The sequence below is a fragment of the Pelmatolapia mariae genome, linkage group LG3_W (assembly GCF_036321145.2).
Source record: "Pelmatolapia mariae isolate MD_Pm_ZW linkage group LG3_W, Pm_UMD_F_2, whole genome shotgun sequence".
In the NCBI taxonomy this organism is placed as follows: Eukaryota; Metazoa; Chordata; class Actinopteri; order Cichliformes; family Cichlidae; genus Pelmatolapia; species Pelmatolapia mariae.
The window spans coordinates 43463666-43478629 of NC_086229.1; the positions used below are offsets into that span (position 1 = coordinate 43463666).

Below are 14964 nucleotides of genomic sequence, written 5' to 3' on the forward strand. Positions count from 1 at the left end.
TATGTAGAGGTACTTCATGCCTTCCTTTTCCTTTTAAGTAAATGGCCATCCATTGTATTTGCCAAAATATACACAATGAGCAGAATATGGGGAAAATAAAGGCACAACCAGGGCATTAATGATAATGATTACCTATTAACATTTATATATTTTTAAAGGTATAAAAGTCAAATCAAGTTTATGGGTTTCTAAATCAGTAAGAAGCAAAAATCTAGTCTATTCTAATATAATTAAAAGTGTCCTGTTATGTAAGAACGTTATTTTCTCCCTAAAACAGCTTCTGCTTCATAAACACACATAGTAATTAAATACCCTATATAAGTAGCTAATGATTAAACTTTGGATCAGAAGGCTCTATTTCCCGTGCGGTGCTTCACTGTGTAGACAGAAACAGCCAATTAACAGAAGAGCTGGTGCTCCAGCAGACACAGCTCAGAGATATGAGAGTGTAACCTTGAAAGCTACTACAGCAGGAGGGAAAGCATACAAACAACACATTTTTTTTAAGCAAGAAAAATAATTTATTTATAATGATATAATAATAATTTCATCACATTGGCATTGCAGAGCTGCAGAAGGAAGCGTTTGTGTGAGACGCCACCTCGCAGCAACAGATTACACCATTGGATGGGGCAAGAAAACAGGGGTTATTCAATACATACATGGAATATTCCTTTAAATATGTATTTTTCAACGAGGAATAACAAAAATAGAATAATTCCAATATCTCTGTCTGTCTCTCTTTCTCTAGGTCTCTCTAATTATCATCTCTGTGTCTTTATAAGCTGCCTGTACAGCCCCCAGTACTGGGGTTTAAATTGGGTTTGAGGGGGTTGTTTATCTCACTTTGCTTGGGGAGTAAAGAGGATGGAGTTTATCAGTGATGGACTTTATGGGCTGTTTGTCCACTGCAAGTACTAAAACACAGTAAACCTCACCCATCTGTCACTCCTGAAGCAAACACAACGAAGTCTTTTGGCCCAAATCTGCAGCCACAGCATCTATCTATTTCTTATTGTTACTCTCAATCGCTCGCTCATAAAGCCGAGACTGTTCAAAAATAGAACAAAGTCCTGATATTTTTATGTGATAATGTGATTTACTGAAGTAGCTTAATATATATCTCAAAGAGGTAGCAGCAAAGTGTTTTTATTTCTACCCACTGTAAACTATAAAGCATTTATTTATTAATTTGTTGACAATATTGGGATTGTAAACTCATACTGCTGTTCATTTTTTCTTAAAAAGATGTCTCTGTATGTACAGCTGAGCTCTGATTGTATCTTTAAAACCTTGACCTCTCTGCTAAGCAATACTTTTGATCCATTTCCAGATGTTTACTTTGAAGGCTAACAACCACACTGACTATTGACTAGGTATCTAAATGATGTGACTCAAAATCTTATACTTATGTTTTACAAAACATGGACATTAATGTCAGAAAAATGAAGGTGATGCAGAAGTGCCTTAATCCTGCATTATATCTGAAGGCCACCAGAGGACGATAGCTGCGATTGTTACAAAAAAACCAACTATCGGTCCTATAGAAATCTATGGGAAAACGGCTCAGTCTTCAGCTCTGTAAACACACTGAATTTATGAGCTCAGTCACTCATTTTCAGTCAAGAGGTCTCACAATGACTATCCACATATTATTGGCAGTCATCTCAGTACGCCAGTGAGTTTATTAGGATATATTTTAAAATTTTCATTGTCTGGTTTATGTGGCAGTGATCCGATGCGTTCCCAAAAAATGGATGTAGCTGATGTAACATCACCCGTTGGATTTTGAAGGCTTTAAGCTAGCATTTGATCATTGTCAGCTAAGATATCAGCTAGCTAGCCTGGTTAAGCTGTAATTGTTAACTAGAGAGCAATTTATATATTCGATAAATAGTGCAAATATAATAGACAAATAAAATACTATCATTGCAGTTACGAAACGTGTTGAACTAACATTAAGCCTCAAGTGGCCGTTAGAGGAACTGCAGTTTTTATCACTTCTGCTTGGCTTCATTTTTCAGTGCTGGATTTTACTCGATAGGAGATGGGATTAAAGCATTAAACGGAGGAGGGGGAGAAACAGCAATGACAGAAATGGGTTTTGGTTTTCTTATAATTATTATACAAATTATATTTCTTAGTCCTGCGGATGAGTTGCGGTCAACTTTGTGCTGGAGGGGATTGTGTTATTTGTTTATTCTGGTCTGGCACTCGCTCTCACTGGTAGCAGCTGTACTCATAAAGTACTTAACACATGAATGCCAGCAAATTTTATTATTTTGTAGCTTATTTGGATAAAGTGTGATCTTTCCTTTTGCCTATGAGGAAATTATCCTTGCCTGAACTCCCGCTCTCTTAACTTAACTTCCAAATTTTCGGCGCTGCTTTTTATTTACGTTTCCTAGCAACCGGTTCCTGTTTGGCTGCTCGATATCTGCAGAGGCCTGAAATGTAAAAATTACACCAAATTAATTAGCGCGCTATTGCAGCGCCTTCCTCCTTCCTTTCTTGCTTTCTCGTACCTTTTATCAACGCGCAGGGAGGCAAAACAAAAAACAAAAAACCCCAGAGGTCGAGAGAAGAAAAAGCTTTTAGTGTGATTGCTTCTCTGACTCACGGGACAGCTGAGAAGGAAGAGAGAGAGAGAGGAGGTGAAGGGAAAGATGATGGACTGCATTATGAATTTCAGCGTGGTAATCCCCACATTCAGCAGAGTCTAACCTCAGCTCTGCACACTCATTTTTCCTCCTTCCTATCTTCCTTATTCTCCTCCTGAAGGACGGATAATGCTTTAGATATTCCATATATTCCTCCTGTCATCTCTCTTTCACACTTCATAAAAAAATGTCATTTTCAAAACAGTATGTTGCCAATATATTTTAGAGAATGAAGCTTGTAGCGGTTTCGTCGAGGCGTAGCTGCTGTGTAGGCAGAACCACCACCACCATCTTGAACAGACAACTAATATATTGCACCCTTAGTAGCTTTTCAGAATCACTGAAAAGTTGGCTGTTCTGTCCCAGCAGGACCTTTTAGTCCCACACTTTGAAGATTAACTGAATTAACGAGATTATTTCAGCTTCTAAAGGAACTCCTGTTTCCAAGAAACATTTACAAAACCTGCAAAAAATCAGGTTCTTCTTAATATTAAATGGCTAGATCACATAAGGGATAACACTTTTTTTTTAACCAGTGCGCCCATGTGTTCCTGTTTGTTTTTATCTCTCTTTCCTCCCCGATTAAAGAGAATCTGCTGTCTGCCTACATAAAAAGTCAAAAACACACTTTTTTTGATCCTCAAAACACACCGTAAGTGAACACCCTGTTCGACAGCCTGGCGCTTTTTTAGATGAAAGTACGTCTCTCTTCACACCACATGTTACAGAGCTGGAACAACACATCCTTTTGCTCCTAACGCTGTACTTGTATCTTCGGCTCCCGTCCCGCTGGGTTTAGCACAGAGACAATCTTCGCAGGGTTTTTTTTTGTTTGTTTTTATCCATCTATTGGCCCTCGCTTCTTCTTAACAACCCAGTTCACTTATTCTATGTCTGCGACTTATCTGCTCTGAGGCAAATGAGTCTTCATGGTCACACTCTGCCTGTATGTGAATGCAGATTTGGGCAATTGTTTGCCAGATTACATGGAAATGCTCCCTTTTACACATGCACTATAGTGCAATTTTGGCAAGATTTACCAAAGAAAGTTACATTGGGGTGTGTATGTACTACCAAGGCAGCTGAAATAAGAAATAAAATCAAAAGAAAATGTAAAAAAAGAAAAAAGAAAAAACACAGTAGGCGCTGCAGCAACACGCCTATAATTCAGTATACAAGGCAAACAAACACAGAGTTTTATAGGTTTATCTTTTTTCATTCACTAAATATTTAAAACAAGCGTCACTTGACTAGTCATCATAAATGGTGATAATTTATGCTTTTTTTTCTCAGGATGATGGAATACCTGAAGGACTGCTGTAGGGAAGAGAGATGTAGCTGAAGTTTTTTTTTTCTCTGTGGTTCCTCTTTTTCATTCCACCAGGGGGAGCTCTGACTCAATAGCACCGAGAAATAAGTTTGCCAACTGGGAGTCAGGAGATGAAAGGTTCCCCTCCTCCATTTTTCGCAGTCCATCCATGCAGCAGGTTAGTCAAGTGTCAGAGCTGAACCACCGCTGATCAGAGTCATCTAGGCTGTCCACACAGGCATGGACAAACTGATCGGCGGGTCCATGGATCAAAGACCGCAGGGCATTTTGTCCGGTCCCAAAATTCAAGGTCCTTAATGAAACAAAAAAACCCCCCGAAAAAAACCCCACACTCAAACTTTTCCTGTTTCCGTGTCAGTACACAGATCCCAATCATTCATTCATTTGTTCATTCATCCATGGCAATTCCATATTACATGGATACTAAAGGGAGAGAAAACAAATGATAAAAACTCAAGAGAAAGAAGGCAGAAGATAAGCGCTGATAGAAAATGCTTTTTGCACGCTCAAACTAAGAACAGCATCTATTTTCTTTAACAGTCATTCATTGACATTCATCCGGTGTCGCGTCTTCTGCTGAGCTCAGATGCATAGACTGAATGCAGAGAGAAGTGGAGAGGCGGAGGAGGGAGAGAGAGAAAAGAGATGGGAGAGGCAGAGAGGCGGGAAGGCGGCGACGGGAGAGGATGGAGAGAAGGTTAAAAGAGAAGGGAAGAAGGGCAGTGAAAGATGGAGGGAGGGCGAGAGAAAGGTGAAAGAGAGGCGCTGCTACTGAGAGTGAGAGAGGATGAACATGTAGGGGAAGAAAAAGAGAGAGTGTGTGCTATGTGCCAGAAAAGAGGTTAGAGCAGAGTAAAAGAGAGACAGATGGAGTGTGTGCTCCAGCAGTGATGAAAAAAGGAGGAGAACAGTGAGCGGTGAGGAGGAAGAGGAGGAGGAGGAAGGTGGCGCAGACGTCACCTCCTCTCTGTGACCAAAGAGACGGCGGAGGAGGAGGTGGAGGAGGGTGAAAAAAAACGGAAAATCTTTCATGCCACGTCACTCCACATCACCATGGACGGACACACAGAGGGGAATTTGATTCTCATCCATCCCCCCGGTTCTCAGGCTAAAACCTAGGCATCCAAGAATTCCAAACTTGTACAGACGTTCTGGAATGTTTACGTTCCTATATCCATCCATTGATTTCTGAAACCCTCTTTGTTCTGGAATCTTAATGTAACAATGTTGAGGTCACTTCAGTCCTAATCCTTAATAAAAAGGGAAGGTGGTGGTGGTGGTGGGGGGTTGTGATAATTTGCACACACACACACACACAAATGTGTGACATGTATTCAGAACAGACACGAAAACTGCAAATGCACACATACATGCACTCACCCCGTCTGTCTTTTCCCTCCCCTTGCTTTGTTCTTGGCACTTTCCTCTTTTGCACACACACACACACACGCACGCACACACACACACACACACGCACACACACACACACACCTTTAGGTCCCCTCTGGTCTGTTTGTAGTTTTTAACAGTCCTTTGGTCCCAACACCAGAGACCAAAATGAATAAAAACCCTGTTTAATAAGCAGGCCTGCTTCATGCTCTCTGTACAGAAACTCCACAGGCATGATATCCTCCGCACACTCTTTGTATGAACACACTCACACTTGTGTGTAGATTGGTCTTCTTTTTTTCTCCATGTTTTGTTTGTTTGTCTTCAGTAACATTTTGCTTGGCAGTCTTTGCGTGTGTGTGTGTGTGTTTGAGTGTGTGTATTCCCCTCACTGCGTGGGCAGTTTGTAGTCCAATCTTCTTGCTGCTTTGTACACTATTTATAGTCTTTGTGTCTGCGGATGATAGCTGTTGATAGATGCGTTACATTTATCTTTGTACATGATACATTACAGTATGATCCAGTTTAACATGTACAGTATATGGCCACTGGGTATGTTTAAGAAAAAATATATGCAAAAAGAAAAAAAAAAGAATCCAAAGAAAGAGTGAAAAGATAGTAACAGATGAGGAAAAAGGTAGCGGCGCAGCGTTTGCGCCGTGTAAACGACCTGCAACACCAGTAAGGGGGGAAAAAGTGCTTATGTTCCAAAAATGTGGTCCGTTTGCCGAGCGCCTTTGTGGAATGTTTTGTGAAGGTCCGTGTTCGTGTTCACAGCACGAGCGATAACACGTGTGGTATGCTCATGCCTCATCTTTGGTGGCAAAAAGCGTGCCCCCGCCTTGTGGTTTCTCTTTGTAAATCCTGCTCTTTTATATTCTGTCTGTCTGGAGCCGAGAGGGCTGCTGTGGTGTCGCATTCACCGTGGAGAGAAGACGGAACCACAAGGTCCAAGGTTTGGGAATATTTCCTTTGTCAGTGGTCCACAGGTGATGGACTTGTAGCACTGCTAGCTCAAGGGGTTTGGTAGAATCGAGGGTAAATTGTGTTAAAGTCTTGTATTTTCAGTGTTTTTATTCCATTTGTTTTGTGGATTGATCGGATTCCTCTTTAGGGGGGGATTAATATGGTCACAGGTTCAGATACACTCCCCCGTAGTCATCAGGGTTTTTTTGTTGTATTCATCTGGAAGAAGCCCAGGAGTAAAGATACCTGCTGTGTATCTTTACATTTCCAGTGTCTGCTCCACCCAACTAGCCTCCACACTGAACAAATTCCCAATGAGGAAAAGATAGTGCAGTGCAGTTTAGAAGCACGACCTCAAAACCTCCACCTTTCATTAAATATATTGTGAGAACCTACTTTTCTCTCCGTTGATGTCTTGCTTTCCTAGAGGGGCTGGTTTGACTCGGACCAACAGTGCTCCAACCGTGGGAGGGACCATTTTGTCCAAAAGTGTGCTCCAATTTGATTGGACAGTGCAAATGGTCAACCAGTAGTTGGAGCGATCTGGTTGGACATGTTCGTCAGATGGCCTCGTCCCCCATAGGGTGGCAGGCCATGGAAATGGTTGGTAGCTTTGTCGACAGCAAACAGACCTGGTTTACACCTGCGTAGACGCTTCCATTCACTGATCGCTGGGTTTGTCGTTCCCAGCCATTGTCTCTCCTCCCTCGGCATTTGATGCCGTGTTGGCTGAAAACTCCGTGACACGTCGGGCCAGGGGGTTTGTGCTTTTTAGAAGCTCCATGGCAGAGACTCTGGCTCCTCCGCTGGAAGACTTGTTGCCTTTCTTCTGAAGGAGGGCCATGAAGTTCTCGTTGCGGGAGCTCGACCTCTGGCTGCTGCCCAAGGTTAGATTTCTGAGGTCGCTACCGCTGGTGCTGTGCTTCACCGGTGACACCAAGCTCTGGCGACTGCCGAAGGAGTCGGAAGGTTCTTTGCGACCCAGGACCTTTCGTTTGGACCTGGAGGAGAGAGAGAAGATTATCAGCCAAAACTGTGTGTGCAGCTGTTTCACTTCATCAGATTTACTACTCGTGTGTGATGAGTCACACTTTAGTTGACATTTGTTTCTCGAGAATAGAAAAACTAAAATTTGTAACTACAGAAGGGACTCCATTCTTTCTTGTAGGAGATGAAAACACTGATTACTGATCTTCCATTTCCCCATCCTCACTTATTCTTCAGAGCCTTTTAAGCTATTTTCAGCATCACGCAAGGTAAAAATCACGAACACTTGTTGCTTAGTGACTAGATTTCTTGTCAGTTTCTCTGTGTACTCATATCCACGTACGTGCATGTGTGAGAGAGAGAGGGACGCTGGAAGGGAAAAAAAAGGACGAAATGAGAGCCAGCGGTCGTGCAGCAAACCCACTTTACATGTAACTGTTGCTAGGGAACCTTATACTCCATCTGTCTCACACCTTTTCAACAAGACAATGCATATTTTGTCACATGCTCCAGGTTATAAAAAGCTGCCAGGCAGGTTTGGTGATGGCTCAAAGCATTTGTGCTGTCCTGTCAAAACAGACTAAACTGTGAAGCACTTCTTAACCTTTAACTGCCATCTGAGGAAACTATGTGCTCTAATATCACAGTTTGTACCGATCTCAGTGTTTAAAATATGCCTTGGTTGTCTCTGTGTGTGTGTGCGTGCTCAAACCTGTGTATAATAGTGAAGAGGTCTTCGGTGGTGTGTGTTGCAGGTGTGCTGGCCAACAAGTCGTCATCTGTTTCCTCTTCAATGTGCAGTACAGTCTTTTCACTGGCTGCTGGTTCATCTAAGCAAGGCACACAAATCATGTTAAAACATATAAAGTAGAAATGCTAATCAGCCACTTTCTCATGCACCTTAGATGATATTAATTTTAATGACCAAACAGCTAATCAGCCAATCACAGGGCACCAACTCATTGAGTTCAGGCAGAAATGTTCGAGACAACCTGCTGAAGATCAAACTCAGCATCACAATGGTGAAGAAATGTGATTTAAGCGACTCTGAGCATGGCCTAGTTGTTTGCACAAGATGGGCTGGTCTGAGTATTTCAAAAACTGCTGATCTGCTGGGATTTAATCACATAACCATCTCTACAGTTTACAAAGAATAGACCAAAAAAGAGAAAATATCCAGTGAACAGCAGTTTCATGGATGCAAATGTCTTGCTGATGTCAAGCTACAATTTGCAAGGACTGGTCAAGGTCCAAAATTGAACATGGAAAAAATGTTGTCTAGTCTAATGAGTTTCCATTTCTCATGCAAAATTCCGGTGGCAAGGGCAGAATCTGGGATAAACAACAGGACCTTCTTGCTGTGAGGGAACAGTGCTAACCACTGCACCACTGTATGATCTGTCCAGGATGTACCCTGGCTTTCGCCCTGGGACAGGCTCCAGCCCCCCTGCAACCCTGATAAGGATAGGCAATGGAAGGAAGGATGCATGGATGGAACATAAATGCATGAGTCCTTCCTTGAATTAATGTTTCTGGACGTTGGTGGTTTAATGGTGTACAGGATAGTCACTAACTAAACATTGTTTAAATGCCACAGCCTGCCTGAGTACTGCTGATGTTCATGTTCATTCTTATGACCACAGTGTACCCGTCTTCTAAAAGGCTTCTTCAGGCAGGATAACACACAATATCACAAAGTGCAAATCATCACAAACTGGTTTCTTGAACATGAAAATGAGTTCACTATACTCAAATTGGCTTCCACTGTAAGCTACAAATCACCTTTGGGACATGGTGTAATGGGAGATTCACATCATGCATGTGTAGCTTACAAATCTGCAGCAAATCTGTGATGCTATAATATCAACAAGGACCAAAATCTCTGAGGAATGTTTTCAGCACCTTGTTAAATTAAGGCAGCGCTGAAGGTAAAGGGCACTATTATATGTAGGTGTACCTAATAAAGCAGCTGATAGGTGTATATCAGCAGGCTTTGTGCAAACGCATATGTAAATCTGATTCGGCTACAGAGAAAATTAGGTGATAATGAAATAATGATGATAAATGTCATCTTCACTGTTAAAAACAGTGTGAACCACTCTGTGTTTTGATTTGGGCTCATTTTAGAGCAATGGGCCTGTGTCAAAACAAAGCAGAATCAGGAGGGTATGTATCAAAATTAGCAGGTATGAGTCCTAATCAAATGTAGAAGCTCTGCTAGACTATTATCACCAACACAAGCACATAAAAAAAATCACAAGAAGCAATGTCTGCAGTGAAACAAGACTAAAAGCAAATTATTAGCTAATATATGTTAGAAAATGCGACATTTGTGTTGGGATGTTTTTAATTAGAAACGATTAGAAGGCCAGAAAACTCCAGTTCAAGATTTATGGTTTATTTTTGTATTTCATCATTGAATGAATGTACAACTACCCCTACCCTGAAGCGGTGATTCTGTAGGACAGGGACCACTGGTGGAGAATAGAGGGACTGCAGGAGGCGTGTGGACAACCAAGGGAAAATAACTACTTAACTTTGACATGTTTCCATCAAACTGTCCAAGTAAATTTTTTACACAAAGATATTTTCTTTTTCCATTTTTCTACAAATCAGGCTCTGGATGGTATATAAACAAATCCCTCTGTCAAACTATAGAAGGGAATCAAACTAGAACTTTTTGGTGTATGTAAGTATGTGTGTGTAATGTAAAATTATTGTTATTGAAATAGAGACAATATTTAAAAAATGGTGCTTTTGTTTTAAAAGTTTTTAGACTATTGCATTAAAATGTGCAAATGATGTAAGTCTTGGATTAAACACGAACAGCTTTGTATAAATGTTAAGTAGAAAAACACATTTTCGATGGTTTCTTTCCAGTAGTCTGACAGAATAAATGTTATTGAAGTAAAATAGGCCAAAAATGTTTTTACATGTAGAGTGTAGTGTCTCATCTTTAAAAAAAATAAATTGATACATAAAAGCCCTTTTATCTGGTCTTATGAGTCTTATGAGACCACCATTCAGTGAAAACCAACTTTTAAAGCTTAATAAAGTGGTCCCATCAAGGCATACCTGTCCCAATCCCAGTACCAGCCATCTTCCCTTCCAGCTCTGTGAGAGAGGAATCTTGAAGAGAGGATTGTAGTGATGACTCTTTGGAACTTTCTTCATCTGTTCCCAAGTGGTTCTCATCTTGCTCAGGCATGTCGGGAACACTGGGAGCATTGAGAATATCATCTGGTGGGAATGTTCCTACCGGAGACCGAAGGCCCACGGGGCTGTCAGTCTGTGGCGTCTGACGGTCTGTGCTGCCATTAGTGGAGGAGTGGACTGACGTGGGAAGAAGCAGAACATTTGGCTTCTTGGGGACTGGAGGTGGAACCTGGAAATGATTGAGAAGGTTTCAAAGACTGAGAAATAAGGAGAGTTGTGAACTGTGAATATGTTTTTTAAATTGTTTGCCTTTAGAAGATACTCGATGTTTAACCATGAGAATACTCGTGTAAAAGAACAATATATTTAATTTGGTTACCTTGGGTTTCTTTTTGTCTGACAGCTCTGCCAGACAGGAGACTGTCATCCTTGAGGGTAGCGTCTTGCTCTTGTCCTGAAGTTCTGGGGCCTCCTGATTGCTGCAAGGTGAAGGGAGTGAGCCTCCATCTTCGGGGCCAAGACGAATTTCTTGGTCAACATCAAATTCAGGCTCCAAAACTGGGTCTTCCAGGAGAGGCTGAGGGTCTGGGAGAGGAGGGAGATCAAACAGGGACTGGGATAGGGGGAGGAACGATTGATCATAGGCAGTTTGTGGAGCAGTCATAGAGTTTGAATCTGACAGAATAGTGGGATTTGTTGGAGCTTGTGGTGGAGGTTTTTTGGGTTTTGGCTTTTTCATGACTTTGTAGATGTTGCCTAGAGGCACAGGTCGGTCTACAGGTGAGGCAGGAGGCGAGTCAAGCGCCAGAGGGGAAGTGGAGGAAGGAGAAGGAGACTTGAGAAGAAGGTTCATGGGCCGTTTAGGTAAAGGAGGCTTAACTGCAACAGGTGGTTTAGGTTTTGGTAGAGTGGGTGGTGGGCTGGGATCCTCGCCTATGTCGCGGCCATGCTGTTCCTCTTCTATGGTGTCAGAGGCTCCATCAGGGCAGTCTTCTAGGTCTCCACGAGAAACTGAACGAAGCCGAACAGTCTTTAGCTCATTCTGGGTAACCATAGGCAGTGCCTGTGAGGAACTCGGGCTGATCTTTCCTGGCTTTGCTGCTGTCGAAGTGTCAGAATGCCGCCGGCTGGCCTTTTGTTTTGGCTTGATGGACGAAAGCTCCAGATGTGCATTCCCAGGCATTTCAAAGGACAGTCTAGACCTAGCAGCTGGATCCTTGGGTGATGGTAGAGATGATTTCCTCTCTGGGATCTTGGGGCGCATCTTACAACCTGTTGTACCCACAGTCCCCTGACCTGCCAGTTGACTGAGTGGAACAGTTGGGGTGGGAGTCTCTGACTGACTGGAATAGCCACTTGATGGGGACATAAGTCCTAGAGGTTTGAAGGGGGATGATGCCTTGATGTCAGTCTCCATGGAAAGCTGTGAGGGTGATGTGGCTCTCGAGGTGGAGGGAGAGTCAAGAAGGGACTCTGAGCTACCTCTGACTTTCATACATTCGATCACTGTGGTACCTGTTGCTGTGCTGGAGCCTGACAGAGACCTGAGGAAGAGCAAAGAAGAGATGTGAATTTTTTTTTGCCAAATCAAAGTTTGCCAAATACATTTGACAACAAAACATCCAGGATACCTATGAAATGATGTGAGAAGACATAATAAAGATGACACAATAATAATAACTTTGTAGCACAAGTACTAAACATCCATGTGTAGTTTCTTACCTGTATGGGTCATTGCTCTTCCACTCCCCTAGCTGCCAGTGCGTGGGAAAAGTCATTTCTGTCTCCCCCTCCCTCTCTGGTGCCTGGACCTCTAGACTTGGAGGTCTGTCATTCCCTCCTTGGCCTGGCTCTCGCTCACCAATAATGGTTTTAGACGAGTTGGGCAGAAGGAAATCTGGCTGAAAGTCAGGGAAGTGATCCCTGGGGATGTGCAGGCTCTTTGGTCGGCCATCTCTGTAAAGACCACCTTGATGGTGTATTCTGCCCTCGGCTTCTCCAAGGTTTTTCATAAGAGAGACACTCCTCACAGGGGGTGGTGGCTTTCGTTTGGATTTTTTAAGGGAGATGGAGCGGGAACGTAGGCGCAAACGGCCTTCTGTGCTGTAGTCTGAAGCTGTGACAGAGATTGTGTCAGTCGTACTTGCGCTGTCTTCTGAGCTCCCTCTAGGGTAGAGAAGGGCGTAATTCTCACCTAAGCCGAGGAAGTTGTGATGCTCTTGTTGGTGGTCCATAGTATTCCCATTTCCTGTAGATGTTATATTACCATCCGGATGGCCTATAACACCCTCTGTGAAACAAAAAGATCCAGAATCTGTGGGTGTGGAAAGGGAACGCTCTCGAAACTTGAAAGCATTCTGTGCTGCTATGGAACGTGCCGACCTCTCCCGTCCTCTCACTGCTTCCCCTCCTCCTCCCCCTCTTCCTCCATCCGCTGCAGCCCCCTCTGTCTCACTCCGCTTCCCTATGTCCATGTTATTCAATGGTCTCCGGGAAGTGTCTGTCACAGTCTTGAATGAGCTTGAATGTCCTGAGCTCACCAGCATCACCCCCTCCTGGGTCCCTCCTCCGATGATACTGTGCTGTTTGGGTGGTACCGCTGGTCCTTTGTTCTTACTGTAATTGTAAGGCTCGTTCCACGCTCCAGGAGAAAAGGTGGAACCCTTGGGTCCGTTCCAGGAAGCGGTGGGTGTATTTGAGCAGAGCAGCCCAGAATGGTCCATAGTTTCTGGGTGAAGGTGATCTGGGGCCGGCAGCCCCAAACGGTTGTCTGTAGAGAAGAGAGGGAAAGAATCAATACAACAAAACTAATCACACCAAATTCCACTGACTGTGGACACTCTAAAATAAAAGGTTATAATAAAAACTTCTAAACATCACATATCTATCTCTAGCTCTACCCATTCAGAAAACTATTCTGACCAGAAAAGGCACAACCTGCCTTGACATCTGTAGCCTCTGGCATTAGTCCATACACAGTGTGTATCATTTGTTTACTGCCTGACGAGAATAGCCACCTTGACGGGACAAGACTTGGGTGTCCATCTGTATCTAAAGGACAAAGGTCACTCTTTCAAGGATGCCAATGTTAACATTTTGGACACAGAAGACATATGGTTTGAAACAGGAGTGAAAGAAGCCATCTATGTCCACTGTGAACTACTATCTTTGAACAGAAGGGACTGTCTGCCATCTATAATCCAGTTTTGAGATCCGCTCCCAGACACTTGGGCCATTTGACCTCAGGAAATCACATGATAGGGTGGGGCTAGGTTTTGCAATGGGTTTACCCGAAACCTTGGCTGATTGTGACCCACACCCGTTTTCACACGGGCTCGAGTGATTAGGTAGAGGATCAATAGGGGGTCCATGACCCTCTTGGAGACACTCCCATAGGGCTTAAAATCTGGGATTCTCCACCAGTTTTCTTCTTTGAACGAAAAAAGTTTCAGACTTTCTTTGAAAGTTTGAAAGAAAGAAGTTCTAAGAAATAAGTTCTTTCTTAGAACTTCTTTCTTTCAGACTCTTTTCTTTTTCATGCTCCTTACACTACGATGACCTAGATGACCAAGAACCTTCACAGACATACTTTCCTGCCTAACAAACCTCCATGCTTAAAAGATACATACAAGGTAACATATTAAAAAGGAAAACATATATAAACTTATCTGCATAGACCTTTCCTTCTAAGGAGGGAAAGTGGATCAAAAACATTCTTTTTTGCAGGGGAGATAGAATCACAGAATCCAATATTCCATGCTTCAAGCTATGTGTTGTGGTATAACCACAGAACAAATAAGCATCTATGGACGTGTCTTAGCTGTTCCTCGAGATGAAATGCTAAATCATAACTTATCGAACTGAAAAGTTGAGAGCATTTCTTCACTGTCTGATGTGCAAAGGTGTTTTTCATCTTCACTGGACTGGATTTGGCAAGAGTTTGATTTCTCAACTGATTGGCTGAAGTTAATAGACAGATGGTTCTTCCAAACGCGTGCCATTTTGCAAGTATGGCTTCACAGATGGTTCTGTAACAAGTTATCTGGTGTGACAGGTTACCATATCATGCCAACCAAATGCCCCTTCACAGCAACAGACCCACCAGATTCACCCACTGTAGGGATCGAAGGGTCAGTTTTTTTCCCCTTAATTTGTACTTAATTACATAGGCCTAATAGTACATTCTCAACAATGCATATTCGTCCTGCAACAAAATCAGGCTTAGTTCTTAATTCAAGAACAACTGAAACACATTTTTAAATGTCAGATGTGGCTTCTTCTCTTTTCAGATTTTCTGCTTTTGTCTTCTTCTCACCAAAATTATGGGCTTATTCAGATGAAGCTGATTAAATGAACCCTTGATGCCCTGTGTTTAAATGTCCTCACTGAAGTAAATAAACCAGCAAGGAATTAAAAGATCCTGGCTAAAGGCATAGCTGTTCTTCACTAGGAAACATTGATTAGTGCAAATCCAGG

At 42.6% G+C, this 14964-nt stretch overlaps 1 protein-coding gene across 1 annotated transcript in view; it reads right to left on the reverse strand.

Annotated features, from left to right (window-relative positions):
- Window positions 1–506: 506 nt before the first annotated feature.
- Window positions 507–14964, reverse strand: part of nhsl2 (NHS-like 2) — a 221637-nt gene continuing 207179 nt past the window's right edge. Inside the window, exons 6-10 of the mRNA XM_063468240.1 lie at window positions 12211–13258; window positions 10868–12032; window positions 10408–10717; window positions 8045–8162; window positions 507–7346 (exon numbers count right to left, since the gene is read on the reverse strand). Coding sequence (XP_063324310.1) covers window positions 7007–7346; window positions 8045–8162; window positions 10408–10717; window positions 10868–12032; window positions 12211–13258 — 2981 coding nt within the window. The 3' untranslated portion in view covers window positions 507–7006. The remainder of the gene's footprint in view (window positions 7347–8044; window positions 8163–10407; window positions 10718–10867; window positions 12033–12210; window positions 13259–14964) is intronic.